The 22,701-nt window shown below is 50.2% G+C and overlaps 1 protein-coding gene across 1 annotated transcript in view; it reads right to left on the bottom strand.

The window, feature by feature from the left end:
- Positions 1–18,019, bottom strand: part of LOC113917645 (cytochrome P450 4F22) — a 34,658-nt gene extending 16,639 nt beyond the window's left edge. The window contains exons 1-6 of the mRNA XM_027585544.1: positions 17,950–18,019; positions 9,296–9,518; positions 5,985–6,129; positions 980–1,033; positions 741–868; positions 409–530 (exon numbers count right to left, since the gene is read on the bottom strand). Of these exons, the coding sequence (XP_027441345.1) occupies positions 409–530; positions 741–868; positions 980–1,033; positions 5,985–6,129; positions 9,296–9,517 (671 nt within the window). The 5' untranslated portion in view covers position 9,518; positions 17,950–18,019. The remainder of the gene's footprint in view (positions 1–408; positions 531–740; positions 869–979; positions 1,034–5,984; positions 6,130–9,295; positions 9,519–17,949) is intronic.
- Positions 18,020–22,701: the final 4,682 nt, after the last annotated feature.

The raw sequence follows: 22,701 nt of genomic DNA, 5'->3' as shown, positions 1-22,701 counted from the left end.
AACATCATTTTATTCTTAAAACACCTCTCAAAGGGTTAAGGATTGTCATCCTGATTTACAAAAAAGGACACTGAGGCTCAGAAAATGGGGAGACACTTTCCAAAGGCCAAACTACTCTTCATGGAGCAATGAGGGAAACTAGCATTTATGAAGCACCTACTATATGCAAAACCATCAACTTACATTATCTCAATACTCACACGATGGCTATGGGGAAGGAATTGGGATTCCATTTTTGGATAAGGAGATACGCTCAGAGAGGTGCTGTCAGTTTTCAGAAACACACAGCCCGTCAGTGGCAGAGTACCAATAGCCCCGGGATGCCTAACACCTGAGAGTTTCCTTTCTTCTCCCACCACCTTGCCCTAAAGCAATGGGCTCTATCTTCCCCAGGGAGGCCACACTCACTCTTGGCAGTTGCTGTTGTAGCTGAAGACACATTTCTGAAGACTGTCCAGGGTCATGAGGCTGACATGCTCAAACATGTCAAGGGAGACCACTGAGCCCTGTGCCAGGCGCCGCCATTTACCCTGGAAGAGAAAGAGACACACGGCAAATTGACGTGGAGACCGCAGACTTTAAGCCAGGCTGCCAATGACCTAGCTGCCTGCTTACTATAAGCCCACTTTATAGGGTAAAGGAAGTGAAGCTTCCTGACATCACCCGGCTTACCCATGAGTCGGAGCCTGGACCAGTCTCACTCCCAGGATACCCTCTTCCCAAGAAACCTTGCGACTCACATGCATGATGTCAGTGCACTGGTTGAAGATCTTCATGTAGGGCTTCAGGATGTCAAAGTGGAAGGCAGGTGTCAGCAGGCGGCGGTGGCGGCTCCATTTGTCACCTTTGCTCAGCAGCAGCCCATCTCCTGGGCCCAGAAGACTGAGATTAGGGGCCTCTCCTATTACTCTGAAACCCTACAAGAAACCCCACTCCTCTTCCCCGAAGCCCCAGCCCACTCACCCACTCCCACACTCACCTAGCCAAGGTTTCAGGAAACCATAGAAAAGGTCATCCTTGGGGGCAATGGCAGCTGTGGAGAGAGAAGAGTTGGTGATGACTCAAAACAGAGTTCTGACCCTTGACCTCTGCTTATGACCTCCTTGGGCCTCCTCTCTGAGCTCCAACCTCCGCCTCACCCCTCCAGTTTCTCCTCTATACCTGCCCCAGAAAGATCCTTATAACATGCTGATCTGAACATGAGCCTCCCCTGCTCAGATACCTCCCATGGCTCCCTATCACCCTGGTAAGAAAATTCAAGCTCAGGCTAGCACTGAAGGCCCTGCCCCATCCTGCCCCTGTATGCCTCTCCCACCTCACCCCTCAACACACACCAAATAACCCCACATGCTGGCCCTACTTCCAAACCTGTGCTCTCCATCCAGGATGACCCTCTTCACCCTAATCACCCCTCTTTTTTGCCAACTCAGGCCATCTGAATTACACCTCCTGTGCTCTCTGTCTCCAGTCTGCCCTGCACTCTGGTCCCAGGAGGTCTTATCAGATGCTAGATCCGACCATGTCCCTTCCTACTCACACTCATTAGCCGCAACCACCAGCTGCTCAGACCATTTTCAAAGCCTTGAATCATCTACCCCAGTCCAGACCTCTCTCAAAACATCTCCATCCTCCATTCTCTACATGCTCAATCTTCTACCATCACAGAATTTTCTCATCTCCTTGAAAAAGTCACATTCTCTCTCTGCTCCAGGTCTGTCTACCACATGCCCTCTCTGCCTCAAACACTCCCCCTCATCCTCCTCTGCTTGGATGCTATCCCTCCTCTATCAGTCACTCTAGACTGTATCCATCCAGTTACAGGCCCCTTGAGAGGAGGGACCACGTTGATCACTGATAATGTGGTTTTTAGAGAGGGAGAGAGGAAGGAAGACCAGAGGGAGAGGGAGAGACAATCTTTTTTTTAGCGATTTCTGTATTTGAGAGAGAACGGGGGAGGAGCAGAGGAAGAGGGACATGTGGACTCCACACTGAGCACAGAGCCCAACGCAGGGCTTGATTCCACAACCCTGAGATCATGACCTGAGCTAAAGTCAAGAGTCAGACAATCAACCAACTGAGCCACCCAGGCGCCCTGGGAGAGAAATCTTAAGCAGGCTCCACGCCCAGCATGGAGCCCAACGTGGGGCTCGATCTCACAACCCTGAGATCACGACCTGAGCTGAAATCAAGAATCAAATGCTTAACCAACTGAGCCACCCAGGCACTCCTAGTGTTAAATAACTCTTTTATTGAATGAACCAACCAAAGGATGAATGAATGCAAAAATGGACGGATGGATAGATGGATGGGTGAGTGAGTGAATTCCCTTTCTATGTTGAGCAGACTTGGGACAGAATGGACAGGGGCCCAGAAAGGAAGTACCTGAAATTCAAGTGATGTCACTTTTATCTGAGATGTGACTCAGCCACCTACACACACAGTACCTAAGAACTGGCCAATCGTGCACAGAGTCATCTGTCCACTCATCCTCCTATTCAGAACATCTCTTCTACCATCTTCCTTTACCCAACCCATGCTGGGCAATGCTGGGGACCAGAGATGGCTCAGCTCCACACCCTGCCTGGAAGAGCTCCAGGTGGGGTGAGAAAGGGAAGCAGAGGCACGCCATGCAATGATCTACAAGATAGAAAGTATGCCAGAAGCAAAGGGAGGCACAGAAAAAGGGCTGCTGGAAGTCAAAGCAGGCTTCCAGGAAGAGGCAACGTTGGAGAAGAAGGTGGAATTCTGGTCACTCCTTTACTCTCTGGGATCTGGACTCCAACCTAGGCCCTTTGAGGGTCTTTCTGATATACAGACCTGTTCAATGGCTGTCCTATTTAAAACACCACCCATCATTCCTTAACACCCCCAAGGTAAAACACAAGCTCATTTGCTTTGCACATAGGTGCTCTGAGTCTACCTCCTGTCTCATCGCCTACTCCTCCCCACACATCATCTTCCCTCCGGACACCCCAAGTCACCTGAATTCCCCTGGTACTTTTACACATCTACACCTTTGTCCTGGTAGAACCCTCCACCTGAGACTTCTCATATGGCAAACTCCAAACATCCTTCAAGGCCCAGCTTCACTAACACCCCCTCCAGGAAGTCTCCCCAGCTGAACCCTTGTTCTCCCATCCTCGGATCCTTACTCCACTTCAACTCTGACCACTTGATTCCAGGAGGGTCTGTGTCCAGGCTGCCTTTCCCATTTTACTGAAGTGTCCCCTTCAGTAAAAAGGGGATGGTAACATCTACCCTGGATGAGGTCATATAAGAAAGGCCCCACGCAGTGCCCAGCAGGAAAGTCCATATCACTGTGGTTGAGAGCCTGGCCTCTGGGCAGGCCAGGCCCAGGTTCAAATCCCAGCCCTACCACTAACTCCATGTGTAAACTTGGGCACGTTAGCCCTCTGTCCCTCCACTTCCTCATCTGCCACAGGAGAAACAGAACAACCCTGCCTGCCTTGTACCATCCCTACAAAAACTCAAAGAGCTAAGATGTTCCTGGCACATGGCAGGTGCTCATTAAATATTTGTACACACATATGAATAATTAACCAACTGCTGGCTATTTTTATAACTAGGACTATAATTATTGGTCACTGGTGTCAAGAACTTGTGAGATCAATATCTGCGTCTCCAGCCCCCAGCAAGCCCCTACTAGTGAAAAATAAATGCCTAGCCATCGTGGAAAGCAGTTTGGTGGTTCCTTAAAAAGTTAAGGGTAGAATTCCCATATGGCCCTGCATTTCTACTCCTCGGTGTCTACCCAGGAGAAAATGAAAACATACATGCCTGTTCATAGCATCATTTGTAATAGCCCAAAGGTAGAAACAACCCAAATAACTGTCAGTGGAGGAGTGGATAAACAAATGTGGTATATCCATATATCCAGACAATGGAATATTACTCAGCCTTAAAAAGGAATAAAGCCCTGGTCATCGCTACTCTGTGGATGAACCTCGGAAACATTTTGCTGAGTGAAAGAAGTCAGTTGCAAAAGACCACATTGTATATAATTCCTTTCCTATGACATATCCAGAACAGGCCAAGCCATAGAGATAGAAAGGATTGGGGGGATGCACCAGGAGATGGGGGGAGAGGAGAATGGGAAGTAATTACCTAATGGGCTCAGGCTGTTTTACGGAGCTGTGAATAAGTTTGAAACGAGAGAGAGCCGAGGGTTGCACAACACTGGGAACATTCGAAATACCTTACAGTTTAAAACTGTGTACTTTAAAATGGTTAATTATATGTTACGTGAATTTCAGCCCCAAACAAAATGAATGTAGAAAGACAAGCTATAATTACATGCCTATATATCATGTTTCATCCTCTATAAATCATTTTCACCTTCTTTCACCCATTAATCCTCTCCATCCCAATTGCCCAATAGAAGATGGAGAAACAGAGGTCCAAGAGGAGCCGTGCCTTTCTCAGACTCCATGGGCTGTGTGGGTTTGGGCCCCGAGCAGCGAGTTCCCCAGGTGTGGCCCTGTGGAGGCCCCAGTGGGGAATGCGATCCACAGCCTGGGGCCAGGCCTGTCTGTCCGGACTCACAGCCCCACCCTCCCAGCTAGAGCCCCCCATCTGACTCCTCCAGCAGGGGAGGTAGTGGATGTCCTGCCTGGCCTGAGGGAGGGGAGGGGAGAGGAAAGGAGCGGCAGAGGCCTGGGCATCTGCTATGCACTGAGGCCACACTGGGGGCTTCACTCCCTATTCTAGTTGGGGTCTCACAACCACGGAGGACAGTACCCAGGAAACTGGGAGTCTTAGGAGTCGGGGGGAAGTAGGAGGAGTCAGGAGAGAATGAGAAGAAGGGGAAAGAAAAACAGGATATGAAAAAGGCAGGAGAGAACAAATCCTCAGGAGCACCTACCCACATCATCTGGAGCCTTCACAACCACCCCATTTTCCAGAGCAGAAACTGAGGCCCTGTGAGGCTAGATGAATTTCTTGGTCACACAGCAAGTATGGCTCCAGCCAGGATCAGAGCCCAGCCTGCCTAAGTCCTAGCCCAGGGCTCTTCCCACAACTTGGTGCCCATCCCTTGGAAAAGTCACCTTTCCCAGGGTCTAGGTTCCCCGTTTGTGCAGTGGGGTAGGCATCCCCTCACAAATGCAGTGGGGAGGGCATAGCTGGGAAGGGAAGAATGGCAGCCCTTCCTCTTTCATGGCTCCAGGGTGGCAGCCTTGATGGTGGTCTCTAGACATGGGTTTGCAGAGGCCCAAGCTGGGGCCAGAGATCTAAAAATCCCTGGAGCTCTTTCATTCCTCCCTCCTCTCTCAAATGCCCCTGATGCCTCTGGAGGTGCCCAGTTACATGCAAGGCCACACTGCAGATCCAGACTCCTATGAGGGGGCAGGGCTGGATGCAGACACACTCAGCCTTAGAGGGTTAGGACTGAGAATGGAAAAGCCCAGAGGAGAAAGCCATGATCTGTCTGGAGGGTCACCCCCAGGTCTTCCTGGAGAAGGGGTCATTGGATCTGGGTGTTGAAGGTTGAACAAGAGCTTGCCAAGCAGACCTGGGAGTCCTACACCTTGGGAGAGGTGTGGACTGCAGAAGGGAGAAGCAATCCTACCGCATCTCTTCTTCCACCAACCAGGGGCAGCCCAGGTGAAGCTGGAAGAGCCGCAGCGGGAACGTCAGAAGGCAAATGATGGGCTCCCATGGCTTAGAATTAAGCAGCAACCACTTAACAAAATCCTGGGCCAACAACTGCCTATCCAAACATGTTTGGATCTGACTTCCAGATGGGTAGACATCCTCTCAAATTTCCCAGGACTCTTAGATATTGTCCACCTTTTCCCATGCTATTCCCACTACCTGTATTACTGCGGCTGCTTTGGTGAGCTCCTATTCATCCTTCAAACCCCTACTCAAATGGCCCTTCCCCTGGATAGCCTACGTGCCTAGAAGCTCAAGTAAGCTCTGGGAGTTAAGGGGTTACCCATCACTCAAAGGCCCAGCCCACATACCTGAGGCACCCACTAGGGGCTTGATGTAGTCAGGGTGCACCAAAACCAACAGCGGCAGGACGGGTCCAATCCACACCAAAATCACATGGTGCATGTTGTCCAGCACCTTCTTCTCATCTTGGAGGCCCGTCTCATTTGGAAGATACTGCAGGAGGTGGTAGGGAAAAATAGCCCCACCTTCTCCAGCCTTTCCCTCCCGCCACCTCCCCTGTCCTCCAAACGAGCCCAGAAGAGCTGTAGGATTGGCTTTAGGAGGGCTGCACCTTGGTGAGCCTCCGTTCCCTCATCTGAGAAGTGGGGAAGAATCGACTCTCTGCTTGAGGGTGGTTGAGAAAATTCATGAATGAACAAAACAAGAGAGCCCGGCACAAGGACCTGACACATAGCTGGTGTTTAAGAAATAAAAAAAACGGTAAAAGTGAGCACAATCATGATTAGCATTTATTGAGTACTTGCTCTGTCCAGAATAAACTATTACTAGTATTGTCACTTTTAACACGTACACGGGCTTGCAGTGTTAGGCACTGCTGTGGGCATTTTTCATATACTCATACCTTCAACCCACACAGCTACTCTGTGACATCGTTGCTACTATTTTTCCATTTTACTTTGCTCAGAAAGGTCAAATGACTTGTCTGAAGTTACAGGTGAATAAGTGATTGTCTTGGTTTGGGCTTCCCCAGAAGCAGGTCTTGAGACAAGGGTCCTAGGGCAAGTGGTTCATTTGAAGGTGGATCCCCAAAAACATGGGCAGGGGACTAAGGAAAGTGAGACGGGGAGGGAAGGCAGCCAGCAAAGGGGGAGCTGCCAAGGGTGTTATGGCCATGGGCAACTCAGTGCTGTCCTCCTGGGGACCTCTGGGGGACACGTGTATCAAAGTCAACCCAGCAAAGGAAGAGTGAGCTGAGGTGTTTATACATCAACTCCTACAGTCCCATAGTCACTGGCTGAGGGACACACCTGGGGCATTAACTCTGAAGCTCACAATGCACAGTGCCAGAGAAAGCCCTAGAATTCGGGTGCTGGCAGCTGGAGGTCAGGCCGTCACATCCAGAAATGGGCAAAAGGATCCGGGCAGACACTGGAGTCATCTGCCACAGTGGCAAAGTCAGGATTTGAACACAGGCCACCCAGCTCCAAAATGCTTGCTCTTAACAAACACAAGGCAGAAGTACTTCAGGATCGGAGTTCAAATCTGTTCTCAGCAGCTGTGTGACCTTGAGCAAGTCACTTAACCTCTCTGAGCTCCAAAGATCAAATCCATAATATTGGGACGATCCATCCCTATTCCACAGCCTGTGAGAATTAAGGGAGAGCTCAGATATTAAGGGACCTAACCCCTTGCCTGGCCAATTGCAAGGCCCAGCAACTGCCAATCAAATGAATAAATGAATGAGTGAACAAGCCAATAAATGACTTCTCTCTGGCTCCTGTCTCCTTCTTAATCAGGTTCTAGCCCTGAGCCTGTCCACACCCAAGGGAAACCATGGCCTCACCCAGAACGCACAGCCCCAGGAGGCAGGCTGGGCCCACGGGGTCAAGGTTGGACTTCAGAACCGGCCCTGGCCAACTGTCTGGGACACCAGAGCCTGGCTACTACCTCTAGAACCACCAGTAAAGCCAGATGGCTTCTCAGAGTAAGAGCACTGGATATGGGGAATGACAAATGAGTAGAAGTTCATCTAACTGAGAAGGATATTCGGGGCAGGGGGCACAATTCCAGCAAAGGACATGGAGGTGGGAAGTCAGAGCCTGGTTGTAAGAATAGGAAGTCATTCTGCAGGACTAGACATGAGTAGGGCGGGAGTTAGAGTCTAAAGGGGCTTGAAAACTACCTGAGGAGCTGAGACTTTCTCCAGACAGCAGTGGGGAGCCATGGAGGGTGTGTGAGTAGAGGAGGGACGTGGTTGGTTTCAAGAATCCTCCTGGGGCCAGGATGGGGGATGGACTGGAGGCAGGAGCCCAGGGAGGAGGCTGGACCATGGTCCAGCAAGAGAGGATGAGGCCCGAGCAGGGGTGGGAGGTGAAAGGGAGGGAGGAGATTCAGGCACAAACGGGCAAAACTTAGTGAATGCTGGCCCCAGGGGAGTCATTCCTAAAGCCACATAAAATGTTCTCTGAGCTATTGAATGGAAATGTGTCTCCTGCTTCCTTCTTCTGGGACGCTCACTCCAAGTAGAATCCAAAATATTTCTAGAATCCCCTCATACTTCCAGGCTTTGCAGGACCCAGGAGTTGAGCATATCCACCCCTGCATGGCAGGCTCAGTGCCAAGCATGCCACAGACATGACTTTAAGAGCTGTCAATACAATCTCACGAGGTTCTTAGGAACAATCATAATCCCCACACTGCAGATGGGGAAACTGAGGCACGGGTAGGTGAAGTCATTTGCTCAAGGTCACATGGCAGGAGAGGGTAGAGATGGGCATCAGGCACACACTGATGACCACTGCCCTTGAACTGCCTCTCCGAAGTCCACGTCTGCACTCGGCGTGAGGCCTGAACCAGGAAGGTCTCCACAACTGTCCCTCAGTTTCCTTTAGGCCTGCAAGGGGGACCAGATGAGTGCCAGAGGCAGTTAGGAGCTGGACTGTAGAACCCTAAAAGCCTCAGTGCCCTCAGGAGTCTGGCTTTCTTCTGACCTCTGAAACTCTTTTTGAAAAAGTGCAGGTTTTGTCATCCAGAAACAAGAGGCAGCAGAGGATACAGAGCTAAGAGCAGGGACTCTGGAGCCAGATGGCCTGGGTTTGAACCCCAACTATGCCACCGGCAAGCTGTGTGACCTAGGGCCAGCCACTTAACCTCTCTGTGCCATAATAGTCTCAGGAGCAAAGCGGGGGTAGTCATGGGAACTACCTCCTAGGATTGTCAAGAGGACTGAGTTAATATTTTAAAGCACCTGATCTAATGCTTAGCACCTGTATGTGAAGTAAGAAATGAAAGACAAGGCACGAGAATGAGAGAGACTGTGCAAACACAGTGGGCGTGGGGCAGGGCAACAACATCGACAGGAGTCCCCCACCCCCACCCCCACCCCCGGGGGTTACAGAACCTGACGACTTTCACAGGCACTGGCACCTGTTGCTTCGGCAACAGCCTGAAATTACAGAGAAAAACCTTAGAGTCAGCTCTGCCTCATCCCGGCTGTGTGACCTCAGGTCAACTGCTTGCCCTCTCTGAGCCTCAGTCACACCCTTATCCTGTAAAATGGGTCTGTTCATGGCTCCAACCGGATTCCTGGGGGATGGCGGAAGCAGTCAGGCCCATCATCCTTACTGAATACCCGGGACCTGCCCAGCCACACACGCACCATGCCGAGGTGGCCCAGCAGCCAGCTGCGCCGGGGTGGCTGGGGGAAGCAGCTCAGGCGGCGGCAGGTGACGTAGAAGCGCCAGCAGAGCCTCAGGAACTGCATCAGCAGGCGGAAGAGGAAGAAGAGCAGGGAGAGCAGGAGCCCAGACACGGCATACAGGCGGAACGAGGTCTTCTCCACTCCCAGGAGGTGCAGCAGGTGTTCTGTGATGGGCAGCATCCTGGGGGGACACACGGGATGGGGGGGTCAGTGCACATAGGAACCACCCTCTGGCCATGTGTGCACCAGACACAGGATGACCTGTGGAGTCAAGCGGCGTGCACCTGGCACACCGTAGATGCTCAATACACAGGAGTCCCGGACCCCAAGGAAACCCCTCAACCTTTCCCCCAGCAGTGACCTGCAGCTGGCTGGCCAGATGGATGCACCAGTGCCCTGTCCACATGCCCTCAGCCTTGACTTTGCAGGACATCCCTCCTGACTTCTCTGCCCATGAACGGATGGCCAGAGTGTTGGAAAATTTAAACACACACACACATTGAAAGCAGCTCTTAACCAATGACTGATAAATATTGCTGGATAGATACCTTCTCCCCTGGGGTGCCATGCTCCTGAGATGTGGGTTCCACATGCACCACCAGGCTTCCCCAGTGGTATTAAACTCCAGCTGCCCACCGTCGAAACTTTCTCTATTAGCTGCCTCCGTTCCCCTGTCTCCCCTCTTTTTCTTCTTTATTTAACTGAGGTGAGATTCACCCAACATAAAACAAACCATTTGAAAGTACAGTTGACCCTTGAACAATGAAGGAGTTAGAGGTGCCAACCCCCTCATGCAGTCAGAATTCCATACATGAGTTTTGACTCCCCAAAATCTTAACTACTAATAGCCTACTATTGACTGGAAAGCCTTACTGATAACATAAAGTTATCGTAACAAATACTTTGTATGTTATATGTATTATATACTGCATTCTTACAGTAAAGTCAGCTGGAGAAAAGAAAATATTGAAAAAAATCATAAGAAAGAGAAATCCATTTACGGGGCTGCACTGTAAAAATTCTGCATATAAGTGGACCCATGCAGTTCGAATCCATGTTGTTCAAAGGTCAACTATGTACAATTCAGTAGCATCTAGCACATCCACAGTGTTGTACCACCACCACCTCCATCTAGCCCTAAATTTTTTCCTCGCCCCGAAAGGAAATCCCATCCCAATTAGCAGTCATTCCCCATTCCCCTATACCTTCAAGCCCTGGCAACTGCTAATTTGCTTGCTTGCTTGCTTTCTCTCTCTTTCTTGCAAGTAGGCTCCATGCCCAGCTCAGAGCCCAATGTGGGGCTTGAACTCACGACTCTGAGGTCAAGACCTGAGCTGAGACCAGAGTCAGATGCTTAACCGACTGAGCCACCCAGGTGCCCCTAATCTGCTTTCTGCTTCTATGGATATTTTATTTCATATCAATGTGATCATATATTATATGACCTTTTGTGTCTGGCTGCTTTCACCCAGCATGATGTGTTCAAGGTTCATCCTCGTCATAGTGTGTATCAGAACTTCATTTCTTGCACTCCTGGGTAATATTCCATTGTAAGGATGTATCACAATTTGTTTATGCATTCATCTGTTAATGAACATCTGAGCTGCTCCCACCTCTGCCTATTGTGAAATGTGCAGCTATGAACATGCATGTACAGGTACATGTTAGAGTCCTTGTTTTCAATTCTTTGGGGTTCACTTTCTTTTTCCTTACTGGTATGTTCTGTGATCACTTCCCAAATAAGCTTCTTGCACTCAAATCCTTGCCCAGGGGTCAGCTCTTAAAGGAACCCAAATAAAGTGGGTAGGTAACAACAATATTAATAACACAGTGACCAGGTATGGAGCATTACAATGTGCTGTGAGCCACACTCAGGGATGGGCATGCCTCATTTTATGGAATCTTAAAGTGGTCCTTGGACTTAGGTCTTACATTCTCTCCACTTTCTGGACAACTGAATCTCAGTTCCTCTAACTCAAGGGAGATGGGAGCTGGCAGAGACCCCCTAAACGCCACCAATGGCCAAACTCCATCACTCTGGGGGCTCACAAATCTCAGACGATGCGAAGGAGACTCCTGAAAATGGATGGGTCCTGTCTTCATCTCACCTTTCCAACTCAGTCCAACCAGCCAATGGTTCCCTCTGCGCCCCACCTCCTGGGACAACATAGCTAAATGAACCCTGCCCTCCAGGTCCTCACCTGAGTCCCCAGTCCCCGCCCACCCCTGCCCACGGTTCCCCCCATTAGGGTCTCAGACTCACTGGCTCCCAATGCCCAACTACATCCTCCATACAGAAGATGTGAAGTTTCTATGGGTTACCACACCCTGGGAAAACAGCTGGGTGGCTTATCACCAAATTTGGAGACCCCCATTGGGATGGTCTGACTTACATTTTAAGTCATGCAGATGACATGACCACTCATTAAGATGGCTCCTTATCATGAAAGGAAATAACAAGATTTGGCAAGCATGCAGAGAAATCTTGAACCCTTATGCGTTGCTCGTGGGAATGTAAAATGGTGCCACTTTGCTGTGGAAAACAGTATGGTGGTTCCTCAAAATATTAGACACAGAATCACAATATGATCCAGCAATCCCACTTCTGGGTAGATCCCCAAAAGATGTGAAAGCAGGGACCCAAACAGATATTTGCGCACCCATGTTCACAGCAGCATTAATCACAATAGCCAAAAGGTGGAAACAGGCCAAGTGCCCATCAGCAGAAGAACAGAGAAACATAATGTGGTCCATCCATAGAGAGGAATATAATTCAGCCCTAAAAAGGAAATTCTGACACCTGGGACAACATGGATGAACCTCGAGGACATTATGTTAAGTGAAAAAAGAGACACAAAAAACCAATGCTACGTGAGCCCACTTATAAGAGGTCCCTAGAGGAGTCAGATTCAGAAACAGGAAGTAGACGGTGGGCCCGAGGGGCTGGGGGAAGGGGGACAGGGTGGGGGAGTTAGTGTTTAACAGGGACAGAGTTTTAATTGAAGAAGATGAAAAAGTTCTGGAGATGGATGGTGGTGACGGCTGCACAACAGTGTTCAACTGTACAACAGTACCACTGAACTGGACACCTAAAATGGTTAAGATGATAAATGTTATGTATATTTTAGCACAATTAAAACTCTTTTTTCAAATTTTTTTAAAGATTTATTTATTTATTTGGGGGGGAGGGGCACAGAAAGAGGGGGGAGAGAATCCCAAGCAGACTCTGCCCTGAGCGCGGGGCCCAATGCGGGGCCCGATCCCATAACCCTGAGATCATGACCTGAACCGACACCAAGAGTTGGACACTTAACTGACTGAGCCACCCAGGCACCCCAAAAAATCTTTTTAAAAAGACAGACTGCCTGGTGTAGACGATATGCCCTCTGGAAGGCCCGGTTAGGGGTCGGGGTGGGGAGCAAAAAACCTCCCAAAATGAAGCACAGAGAGCTCCAAGTCACAAGTCCCAGGCAGAAGGTTCTGGGCAGATCCAGGTGACATGCTCACCAGGGAGTAGCTGTGGATATTTGTTTCTTTACCAATTTAATAGTGGGTAGTGATTCTCCCCCAGCAATGCCAGGGAAGGCAGCTAGTGATTATGATTCAGAATTGTGACCTTCCTCTAAATACTCTCATGTGCCAGTCCTCTTACCAAGTGTTCTACTTGCATTTCTTCGTCATTCAGTTGGCAAATCGTGTTTGAACCCCTCCTATGTGTGTGACTCTGTTCTGGGCATGGGGATGTAATGGCGAGCAGGACACACATGGTCCCAGCCCTTAAGACAGGTGGCCACCAAGAGACATGATAGAACACTATGTAAACACTGCATGTCTTGATGGAGATAAAGCAGGGATGGGGGAGGCTGAAAATGGGCCCCCCCAAAGATATCAGTTCTCTGGAACCTGAGAATGAGACCTCCTATGGCAAAGTCTTTGCAGATGGGACTAAGTTAAGGGTCTAGAGTAGCCTGGGTTGTCTAGGTTGGTCCCAGCTGGAATCTCAGTTGTCCTTATAAGGGAGAGGCAGAGGGATGGGGGCACCTGAGTGGCTCAGTTGGTTAAGCATCCAACTCTTGATTTTCGCTCAGGTCCTGATCTCATGGTCAGCCTCTGCTCCAAGCAGAAAGAGCACACACTATAGATCCCCAAATGGTTGTCACCCTGACAGCCTCCATCTTCTCATCTACAAAATGGTAACAAGAGCAAGAATCCATCTGATGCTCATGGGAGGAGCTCAATAAGTTGGGGACATTAAGTCCTCTACTTTCGGTAGCTGGGTTCCTCTTGCCCCCCTCCAAACAAGAGCATTCTTGCCAAGTCCCCCCAAAAAAAGTGTTACAAAAAGTTTTGAGGTGGTACAGCCGCTTTGAGAAATGGGTTGGCAGTTCCTCAAAAAGTTAAACATAGAATTGGCAGTTCCAAGGGGTGCCGGGGTGGCTCAGTCAGTTAAGCATCTGCCTTCAGCTCAGGTCATGATGTTGGGGTCCTGGGATCGAGCCCCATATCGGGCTCCCTGCCTGAGGGAGTCTACTTCTCCCTCTCCCTCTGCCCCTCCACCCCTGTTGGTGCTCTCTCTCTCTCTCAAATACATAAAACTTAAAAAAAAAAAAAAAGAATTGGCAGTTCCTCTCCTAGGTATATAGTCAAAAGAATGGAAAACGTACTCTGATACTTGTATATGAATATGAATAGCTGCACTATTCAGAATAGCCAAAAGGTGGAAACAATCCCGAGGTCCATCAACAAATGAATGGATGAGTATCATGTGGTATATTTGTGCAATGGAATATTACTCGGCCATGAAAAGGAATGAGGTCCTGATATATGATACAACATAAATGAACCTCAAAAACATTATGCTGAGTGAAAGAAGCCAGATACAAAAGGCTTATAGTGTCTGATCCCATTTATATGAAATGTCCAGAACAGGCAAATCCAGAGAGACAGCAAGCAGACTGGTGGTGGTTGCCAGGGGCTGGCGGGGGGTAAGGGAGTGACTGCTACCAGGGACAGGATTTACTTTTGGGGAGAGGAAAATGTTTTGGAGCTAGATAGACGTGGTGGTTGCACAACACTGTGAATGTGCTAAATGCCACTGAACTGTTCATTTTTAAATAATTATTTTAGGGGCGCCTGGGTGGCTCAGTCGTTAAGCGTCTGCCTTCGGCTCAGGTCATGATCCCGGGGTCCTGGGATCGAGCCCCGCATCGAGCCCCGCATCGGGCTCCCTGCTCCGCGGGAAGCCTGCTTCTCCCTCTCCTGCTCCCCCTGCCTGTGTTCCCTCTCTCTCTCTCTGTCAAAATAAATAAATAAAATCTTTAAAAAATTATTTTATATTAGATAAACTTTGCTTCAATATTTAAAAATGAAAAAAAAAATGCTTTGAGGACCCATGAGAAATTTATCATGGTGGTTGCCTCTGGGAAGGGTCTGGAAAAACTGGGGGGGCAGGAGTGGAAGGGAAACTTAACTTTCTCTGTCCATCTTTGGGGACTTTTTGATGTTCTATAACATGAGCACATACTGCCCATTCAAAAATGTTTTAATTAAATATAAAGATGAATCAATTGACTGTACAACCCAACGAATGAACTCTAATGTAAACTATGGACTTTAGTTAATCATAATGCGTTCACATTGGTTCATCAACTGTAGGAAACATATCACCCTAGGGGTGCCTGGGTGGCTCAGTTGGTTAAGGATCCAACTCTTGATTTCGGCTCAGGTCACTATCTTGGGGTTGTAGGATTGAGCCCCACGTCGGGCTCTGCGCTTAGCACAGAGTCTGCTTGAGACTCTCTCTCTCTCCCCATATCCCCTAAAATAAATTAATAAACAAATAATTTTTTTTAAAAAAGAAGCATATCACCCTAATGGAAGATGTTAATGGTAGGGGAAATTGCAGGGAGTTAAGGGGTGTTTTGGAACTCTATACTTTCTGCATAATTTTTCTGTAACCCTAAAACTGCTCTAAAATATAAAGTCTATTTAAAAGTTAATTAGCTGGGGGGCACCTGGCTGGCTCAGTCTGTAGAGCATATGACTCTTGATCTCAGGGTTGTGAATGTGAGCCCCACATTGGGTGTAGAGATTACTTAAAAAGTTTTTTAAAACTTTTAAAAAAAGGTTAATTAGTTGAAATTAATGAAAAATGAATGAAGATGCTTCAGTTGGGGAGAGGGTGTTCTGGGGGCTCAGACAGCTGTTTTCTTTCTTGATATGGGTGCTGGTGACACGTGTTGGTTCAATTTGCAAAAACTCCTGAACTGCTCAGTTGTGGAAGGTACACTTTCCTATACCTAATTACACTTCAACTAAAAAAATTAAACATAAAATAAAAGGTTGTTTTGGGACTACATCGTGTTTTAAAATGTGCATTTTTGACTCAAACAAGCCTGGTTTGACTCAAATCACAGCCCTGCCCCTCCCCGAGTAAGCAACCTTGAGTAGGTCTACTCCCCTCCCCCAGCCTCTGTTTGCCAATCTGTGAAATGGGTTAATAATAGCAGGCTGCTACCTCTTAAGATTGTTTGGGACACTTCAGTGAGATCAGGCAGCATGCAAATTTTAACCATTATTCCTATTTCCATTATTACTCTTTTATTGGAGGGAGAGAAAGTCAAAGCTGACACTCTCAGGATGCTCCAAGAGGCTGGTAAACCTGCTCCTCTGGTGCATCAGACACCAGGCAAGGACACCCAGGGGCCCCACCCTGGCAGAAGTGGCCCCACCAGTCCCGCTGGGGCTGGCATTATCTGAAAACTGAGGTGCCAGCGACTGGCTCAGTGGCCCACGCCCATGGAGCGCTGGTTTGTCAGGTTAGCCCGGCCGCCCGTCGGGGACTTGTCATACAAGGTGTGTGGGCTCCTGAGAAGGAATGCAGGACACAACCACGGCTCCCCCCAGAAACCACATATCTGCCTCTCCTTGAACCGCAGGTCCTGGAGCCCACTGGCAGCCTGGCAGCCAAGCCCCCAACACTGGCTCCACCATTCCACATCCTAGCCCTGCCCCGCACTCACTCTGGAAGCCTGTAGTTCAGACAGCCTACCCCCCTATCCCTGCTCATGGCACCCTCTCTCTATGCCAAAGGGCTGCCTGACCCCAGGGACTCCCAAACTGCCATGCCCTAGAAGTCTGAGCCGAGAGGGGGCTTACTCCAAATTTCTGGGGTTCTGAGAAAGGACTTCAAAGGGCATTTCTAAGGTCAGAGCCAAGTTGGCCAATGGAGGTGGGAAGGAGAGTCTCAGCACAGCTTTGGGCATATTGTAGGTTTTTGCCTGCAGCTTCCTTGGCCCAAAGGAGATCCTGGCAGAAAACTAAGTTTTAAAAAAACACCAATAATCTAGATCATTCCAGAACTGCAACTGTCTCTGCCCACCGTCCCAACCAAGTGTGGCCACACTCGGACACAAGCCTCGGAAAGGATTCCATAAAGCTCTGCCTCTTAGCTGTGTGACCTCAGGGGAGTGTCTGCACCTCTCTGAGCCTCAATTTCCTCATATGGAAGCCAGGAACTATATTACCCACTTCACAGGGCTTTGATGAAAATGTCACATTTTTAGTGTGCTCAGCTCAGCGCTTGGCACACAGCAAGCCCTTGATCAAAGGTGCCTCTCATTGCTGTTGAGGCTGCCACCATATTCATTACTGTTGCCCAGCCATCTGGGATTTGGAGAATGGAGCCCAGACCTTGCCAGGGAGGAGGGATAGGCTCCCTTTCTCTGTCTACGGAGTCATCCAAGCCCCTCTGTGGATACCAACCCAGGTCACCACTGGACACCAGCCCAGAGCTAATGTTACCTCTCAGAAACCCAAGCTGGGCTATACAGACAGACCGGGGCCATTGGAAAGTACACAGGATTTTGGGGTCAGACAGGACTGGTTTGTTCAAATCCCAGCTCCCCCACTATCTCCCTGTCTCCCTCCCACCACCAGCCTGAGACTCCTCAGGTGGCAGGCCTCAGCCACCAGGCATGGTCTGGGCTGGCTAGCCACCCCCTGGTCCAAGCCGGGAGGGCGAGGCCCTGGGACACCAAGGAGCATATATCTCTCCACTATCCAACAAAAACATCAGCTAGTACCAACTACAGGACTTCACACATCCCTCACTGCCAACTCTGGGGGCCCAAGAGGGCATGTCTCTTCTCATAAAGGAGCATTTGGAGGCTCTGTGCCTACCACGGGTGGGTAGAGGGGCCATGAAGACAGCCGGATCACAAGCGTAAAAGTCCACGAGTGAGACGATGTGGAGTGACTCCAACCAGCCCTAAGGGGCGGCACAGGGCAGGGCTCGGATCCCCATGACCTGTCCTGTTGGGGAGGGGGCTCTTCTTGAGGTGCCTTCCCACCACGGATACCCAGAGACAAGGATACACACAGGACTCCGAGGCGCGCACTGAAAAAACTGCGCTCACACGCCGCGACCGTCGGGGACACGCCCACATCCCTCCCCCCCCCCCCCCCCCCCCCGCCCCAGACGTGCGTCCGGGACCCGCAGCCGCCGCTGGAGTCCTGGGGATCCCCGGCCGCCGCGGCGCGCAGACCCTCGCTGGCACACTGCGGGCACCCGCGCCGGGCGCCTCGGGTTACGGCCCCCCGCGTGCACTCACCCCGCGGGTCTCGGCCTCTGGCCCTCGGTCTAGATCCGCCCGCACCTCAACCTCGGCTCTGACCGCGCCGTCCGGCGGTCTGGCGCTTTAACCCCGCCCGGCCGAGCCGCGAGGCCCGCCTCCGGCCCGCCCCGGCCTGGCCAGCCCCTGGGCGGGGACCAAGGCGGGGCCCCCAGAGATGGAGAGAACGAAGACAGAGACGGGGAGGCAGGGAGAGCGACAGAGAGGGAAAGGCACAGAGCGGGAGATGGAGAGACTGACAGGTGGAAAGATGGAGAGAAAGACACAGACAGAGACAGCGAAAGAGACTTGTGGAGGTGCAAAGACTTGGACACCGAGCAGCCCGACACCATCACATTCCCTGCACCTTTGCCGCTGCCTGGCTCCAATTAGTGCCCAGATCCCCCTGTGGCCCACTCCTTAACACCCTCCTCCCACACCAGTACCCCTCAAAGCCCCCACCTCAGGACCTGCTCCCAAGCTTGGAAAGGGGTCCCTTAGCCAGCAACCCTGAGGCCCCACGGGGCTCCCAGGAATCCTCAGACTCCACTGGCCCTTGGGAGCCGGCCCTTCTGTTCCCTCTGGATCCAACCCACACTTCTGCGGCTCTATCACCGCCTGGGGCTTCTTCCTCCAGGGTGGCCTCCAGCCTCAACAAGGAGCACCAGACTCTGGTCCGGCTCCTCCCACCCCACCCACCCACTGGCAGTCAACTTGACCATCCCGCTAGGATGTTGTCCTTGGCCAGTTTATCTGCTCCGGATGGGTCCAGACAGGGTCAGCCCCACCCCTGTATGTGAAACAAAGATACCATTCCTCGTTTGGTGGGTGGCTGGGTGGCTGGGTGGCTGGGTGACTGGGTGGCTGGGTGGCTGGGTGGCTGATCTGGGCAAATGGGCAGACAGATGGAAGGATTCACAGCTGGCCTTTGGCTCTCCACTGCCTCCCCGGGGCCAAAAGATCTTGAACGTCCTACATACCCAGGAAATAGCTGTCAAAGGGAAGAAAAAAAAAAAAAAAACCCACAGGAGACTAAAGAGATTAAAGGCTCCAGCCATAACTTGCAGGCTCATCTGGAGAAACTAAGGCACATGCTGTAGGCTGTAGGAGAGGCGTGACTGGCTGGGGTCAGTCAGGGGCCAGGTCGCACACAGAGAAGCCTGAAGCCCTGAACATTGCCCTCCTCCCAGTGAGTTCCAAGGCAAAAACCACAGCAAACCATAAAGAAGCCAAAGGAAGGGCAAGGAAGTTCAGACTTTTTTCCCAGAACGATCATTCCAAAGCCATTTGACTGGTCAAAAATAAATTCTTGATGCTGTTACAGACAACAGGTGAGCCGCCCTTGGCTTTGGGGGCCAACCAGTTGGGAAGTCTAATCTTGGTGCTGGTTAGCCTGGGGGATGGGACCAATGGGTGGAGAAGGCCCTGAGCTGTGCTAGGCTCTCAAAGGACAGAGCCAGGGGCCAGGACCACATACAAAGCCATGTATCATAGTGGTTAGAGCATGGAAGACTCTGGAAGCAGAGGGTTCAAATGACTCCATCAGCTACTCTCTGTGTACCCATCTCAGAAGACTGCTGTAATGTTTTAGGGGAACAGTGGTCACCCAAGGCAATTTTGTCCCCCCAGAGATAATCTGGCAATGTCTAGAGACACTTTGGTCATCACACCTGGATGCTGGGGTACTCCTGGCATCTAGTGGCTAGAGCCAGGGATGCTGCTAAATATCCTACGATGCACACACAGGATGGCCCCTCACAAAAGAGAATGATCCAGCCCCAATGTCAATAACAGTGAGACTGAGAAACCCTGCTTCCAGGTGTAGGGAGCACTTTTGTATTTTAGCACACAGTAAGTGTGCTATTATTAACCACCGTGGAGTTTCCAGTCTTCTACCTCACCAGCAAATTCTGATTGCTAGCTCCATGCTCTGCATGCCCTAGTTCAGAGAAAGCAGTGGCTTCACAGCCCCATCCATGCGCAACCCTCAATCAGACAAGTCCTGCTTTAGCTGGCTCTGTCTCCCCGTGAGACCAGGGTCTCCTTGAGGGTGAGACCCCAGGATCAGCTGGTACAGGGCTAGGCAGTGCTTGGCTCAGAATAAATCCATGGAGTTGAAAGGACCTGCTGTTGAAAGACCCAAGCATTGTTCTAGGTGTGCTGGGAACATGGCAGAGAATAAAAACAGACTAAATCCTTGCCCTTGTGGGTCTGAGGCTTAAGCGGGGAAAAGAGAAAATAAAGAAACATATCCAGCAGGAATTTTTTTACCAGTGAAGGGATGTAACAGGGTTTGGCAACAGGGTAGAGGGGAAGCTGCTATCTGAGTTGGGTGTCAGGTGGCTAGCTGAAACCCGAAACACGAGAATAAATGTTGAGTCACATTGTACACCTTAAATTTTTGTCAGTTATACCTTAATGAAGCTAGGGAAGAAAAGATAGGATGAATGAATGAAGAAATGTATTTTCACAAGTCTGAACCACACAGAAAATACTCTGGCTGGTTCCCAAAGTCTGATACAAGTGTCCAAAGTCTGATACAAATTACCTTGGCCTGGTAATTTTAGATGGCACATGGAGGAACGTTTTCAATTCATTTTCTATTATATGTATTTATGTTAAATGAGAGATTTGTTTTGACTCAGAGGAGGAAAAAAAAAAAACAGACTCACCCTAGACATCAAATCTATATCCTTATGGATATAATAATAGTTATATGAATTTTGCTTTAAAATAAATACGGTTTGGGGTGCCTGGGTGGCTCAGTCAGTTAAGCGTCTGCCTTTGGCTCAGGTCATGATCCTGGGGTCCTGGGATTGAGCCCGGGATTGTGGGTGTTGCTGCTCAGCCGGGAGTCTGCTTCTCCCTCTCCCTTTGCCCCACCCCTGCCGCTTGTGCATGCTCTCTCGCTCAAATAAATAAATAAAATCTTTTTTAAAAATAAAATAAAATAAGCCTTCAAAGGAAGGCCACTGAAAGAAAACTATTAAGTAATAAAAAGGTAATACGTAGATGGAGCAAAACTGGTGGCAGATGATTGGGAATGACTAAAATTTCAGTATCAGAAGCCATCTGTCTGGATTAAGACAAAGATGGAGGATGAGGCCAAAGAGTCCCAAATTCAAGTTTGGGAACTATGAAGGCACCAATCTCTCCCAAATTCCAGAAAACAAAACACAGAAGAGCTCAAAACTTTGAGGGGATTTTAAAGCCAGTTTAAGACGCCCACTTGTCCTGACAGGTGGTAAACGTGGCTGATGCCTTTATCCCTGTTCCATTTCAGGAATGTTCTCTCACTGGGTGCTGGGCCAGCCATGAGGGTGAGAGGGGGTGGTGTTTCTAAGGGAAGAAGAGGCAATACAAATAATTGAAGCTGTGCTGCTTGGAGGAGGCAGAAGAAAGTCTACGTGAAGGATGTGACATCTGAGCTGGGACTTGAGGGAGAGGTTGGATTTCAACAGATGCAGGAAAGAGGGTGGGGCTTGGGCACAGAGAAACCTGAGGGTGTGGCTGGGCAGATGGCTCTCTCTGGCTTCGGGGTGTGAGAGGTGGAGGAATGGATGTGAAGGGCCTTGAATCAGACCAAGTGGCTGAGGGTTGATCTGGCAGGCAATGGGGAGCCATGGATGGTGCTTGAGCAAGGGAGGAGCCCCCTTTAATTGGTGGGGTTTTTTTAAAGATTTTATTTATTTGAGGGGTGCCTGGGTGGCTCAGTTGTTAAGCGTCTGCCTTCGGCTCAGGTCATGATCCCAGGGTCCTGGGATCGAGCCCCGCATCGGGCTCCCTGCTCAGTGGGGAGCCTGGTTCTCCCTCTCCCTCTGCCCTGCTTGTGTTCCCTCTCTCGCTGTGTCTCTCCCTGTAAAAGAAATAAATAAAATAAAACAAAAGATTTTATTTACTTGAGAAAGCGAGAATGAGAAAGAGAACACATAAGAGGGGGAAGGGTCAGAGGGAGAAGCAGACTCCCCGCTGAGCAGGGAGCTCGATGTAGGACTTGATCCCGGGACTCCAGGATCATGACCTGAGCTGAAGGCAGTTGCTTAACCGACTGAGCCACCCAGGCGCCCCTAATTGGTGTTTTAAAGCACATTGGAGTTTACTGATCTTGTTAGGGATGTGGTTTTTTTTTTTTTTAAGATTTATTTATTTCAGAGAGAAAGAGAGAGAGTGCATGAGGAGGGGGGAGGAGCAGAGGGAGAAGAGAAGCAGACTCCCTGGGGAGTCTTCCCCTCCCCACGCAGGGCTGGATCCCAGGACCCTGAGGTCATGACCTGAGCTGAAATCAAGAGTCAGATGCTCAACCAACTGAGCCACCCAGGCACCGCAGGGATGTGGATTTTTTAGGGATGTGGAGAACATCTGCACTGGTGCCTGGCTGGATGTGCGGTTTCGGGCAGCAGAGGAGGAGAGGAAGAGAGGAGTGGGTGTCAGCTCAGCATCTCTGCCCTCAGAGAGATGGGGACAGGGAAGGAGAAGCAAGTTGAAGGGCCCAGGGCTGAGGAGTCCCTGAGAGTAGGCTTGCTCGCCATGTTACCTTGGGCAAATCATGTGGCCACCGCAAGCCTCCATCCGCGTACGGACAAAATGGAGGAGATGAGCACGAGATGAAGTGGTGTTTACAGGGCGCTCGTCCCCACGCTTGGCACGGACCACAGGCTGGACGAACATCAGCACTTCGAGCGCGAGGTTTGATTTGGACAATCCCAGCAGTTCTCAACTGGGGCAGATGATCCCCCTAGGGGACATTTGGCA

This window comes from Zalophus californianus, chromosome 1 (genome assembly GCF_009762305.2).
Source record: "Zalophus californianus isolate mZalCal1 chromosome 1, mZalCal1.pri.v2, whole genome shotgun sequence".
Taxonomy (NCBI): domain Eukaryota; kingdom Metazoa; phylum Chordata; class Mammalia; order Carnivora; family Otariidae; genus Zalophus; species Zalophus californianus.
The sequence above is the reverse complement of the archived record's forward strand: the minus strand, read 5'-3'. Positions and strand labels throughout refer to the sequence as shown.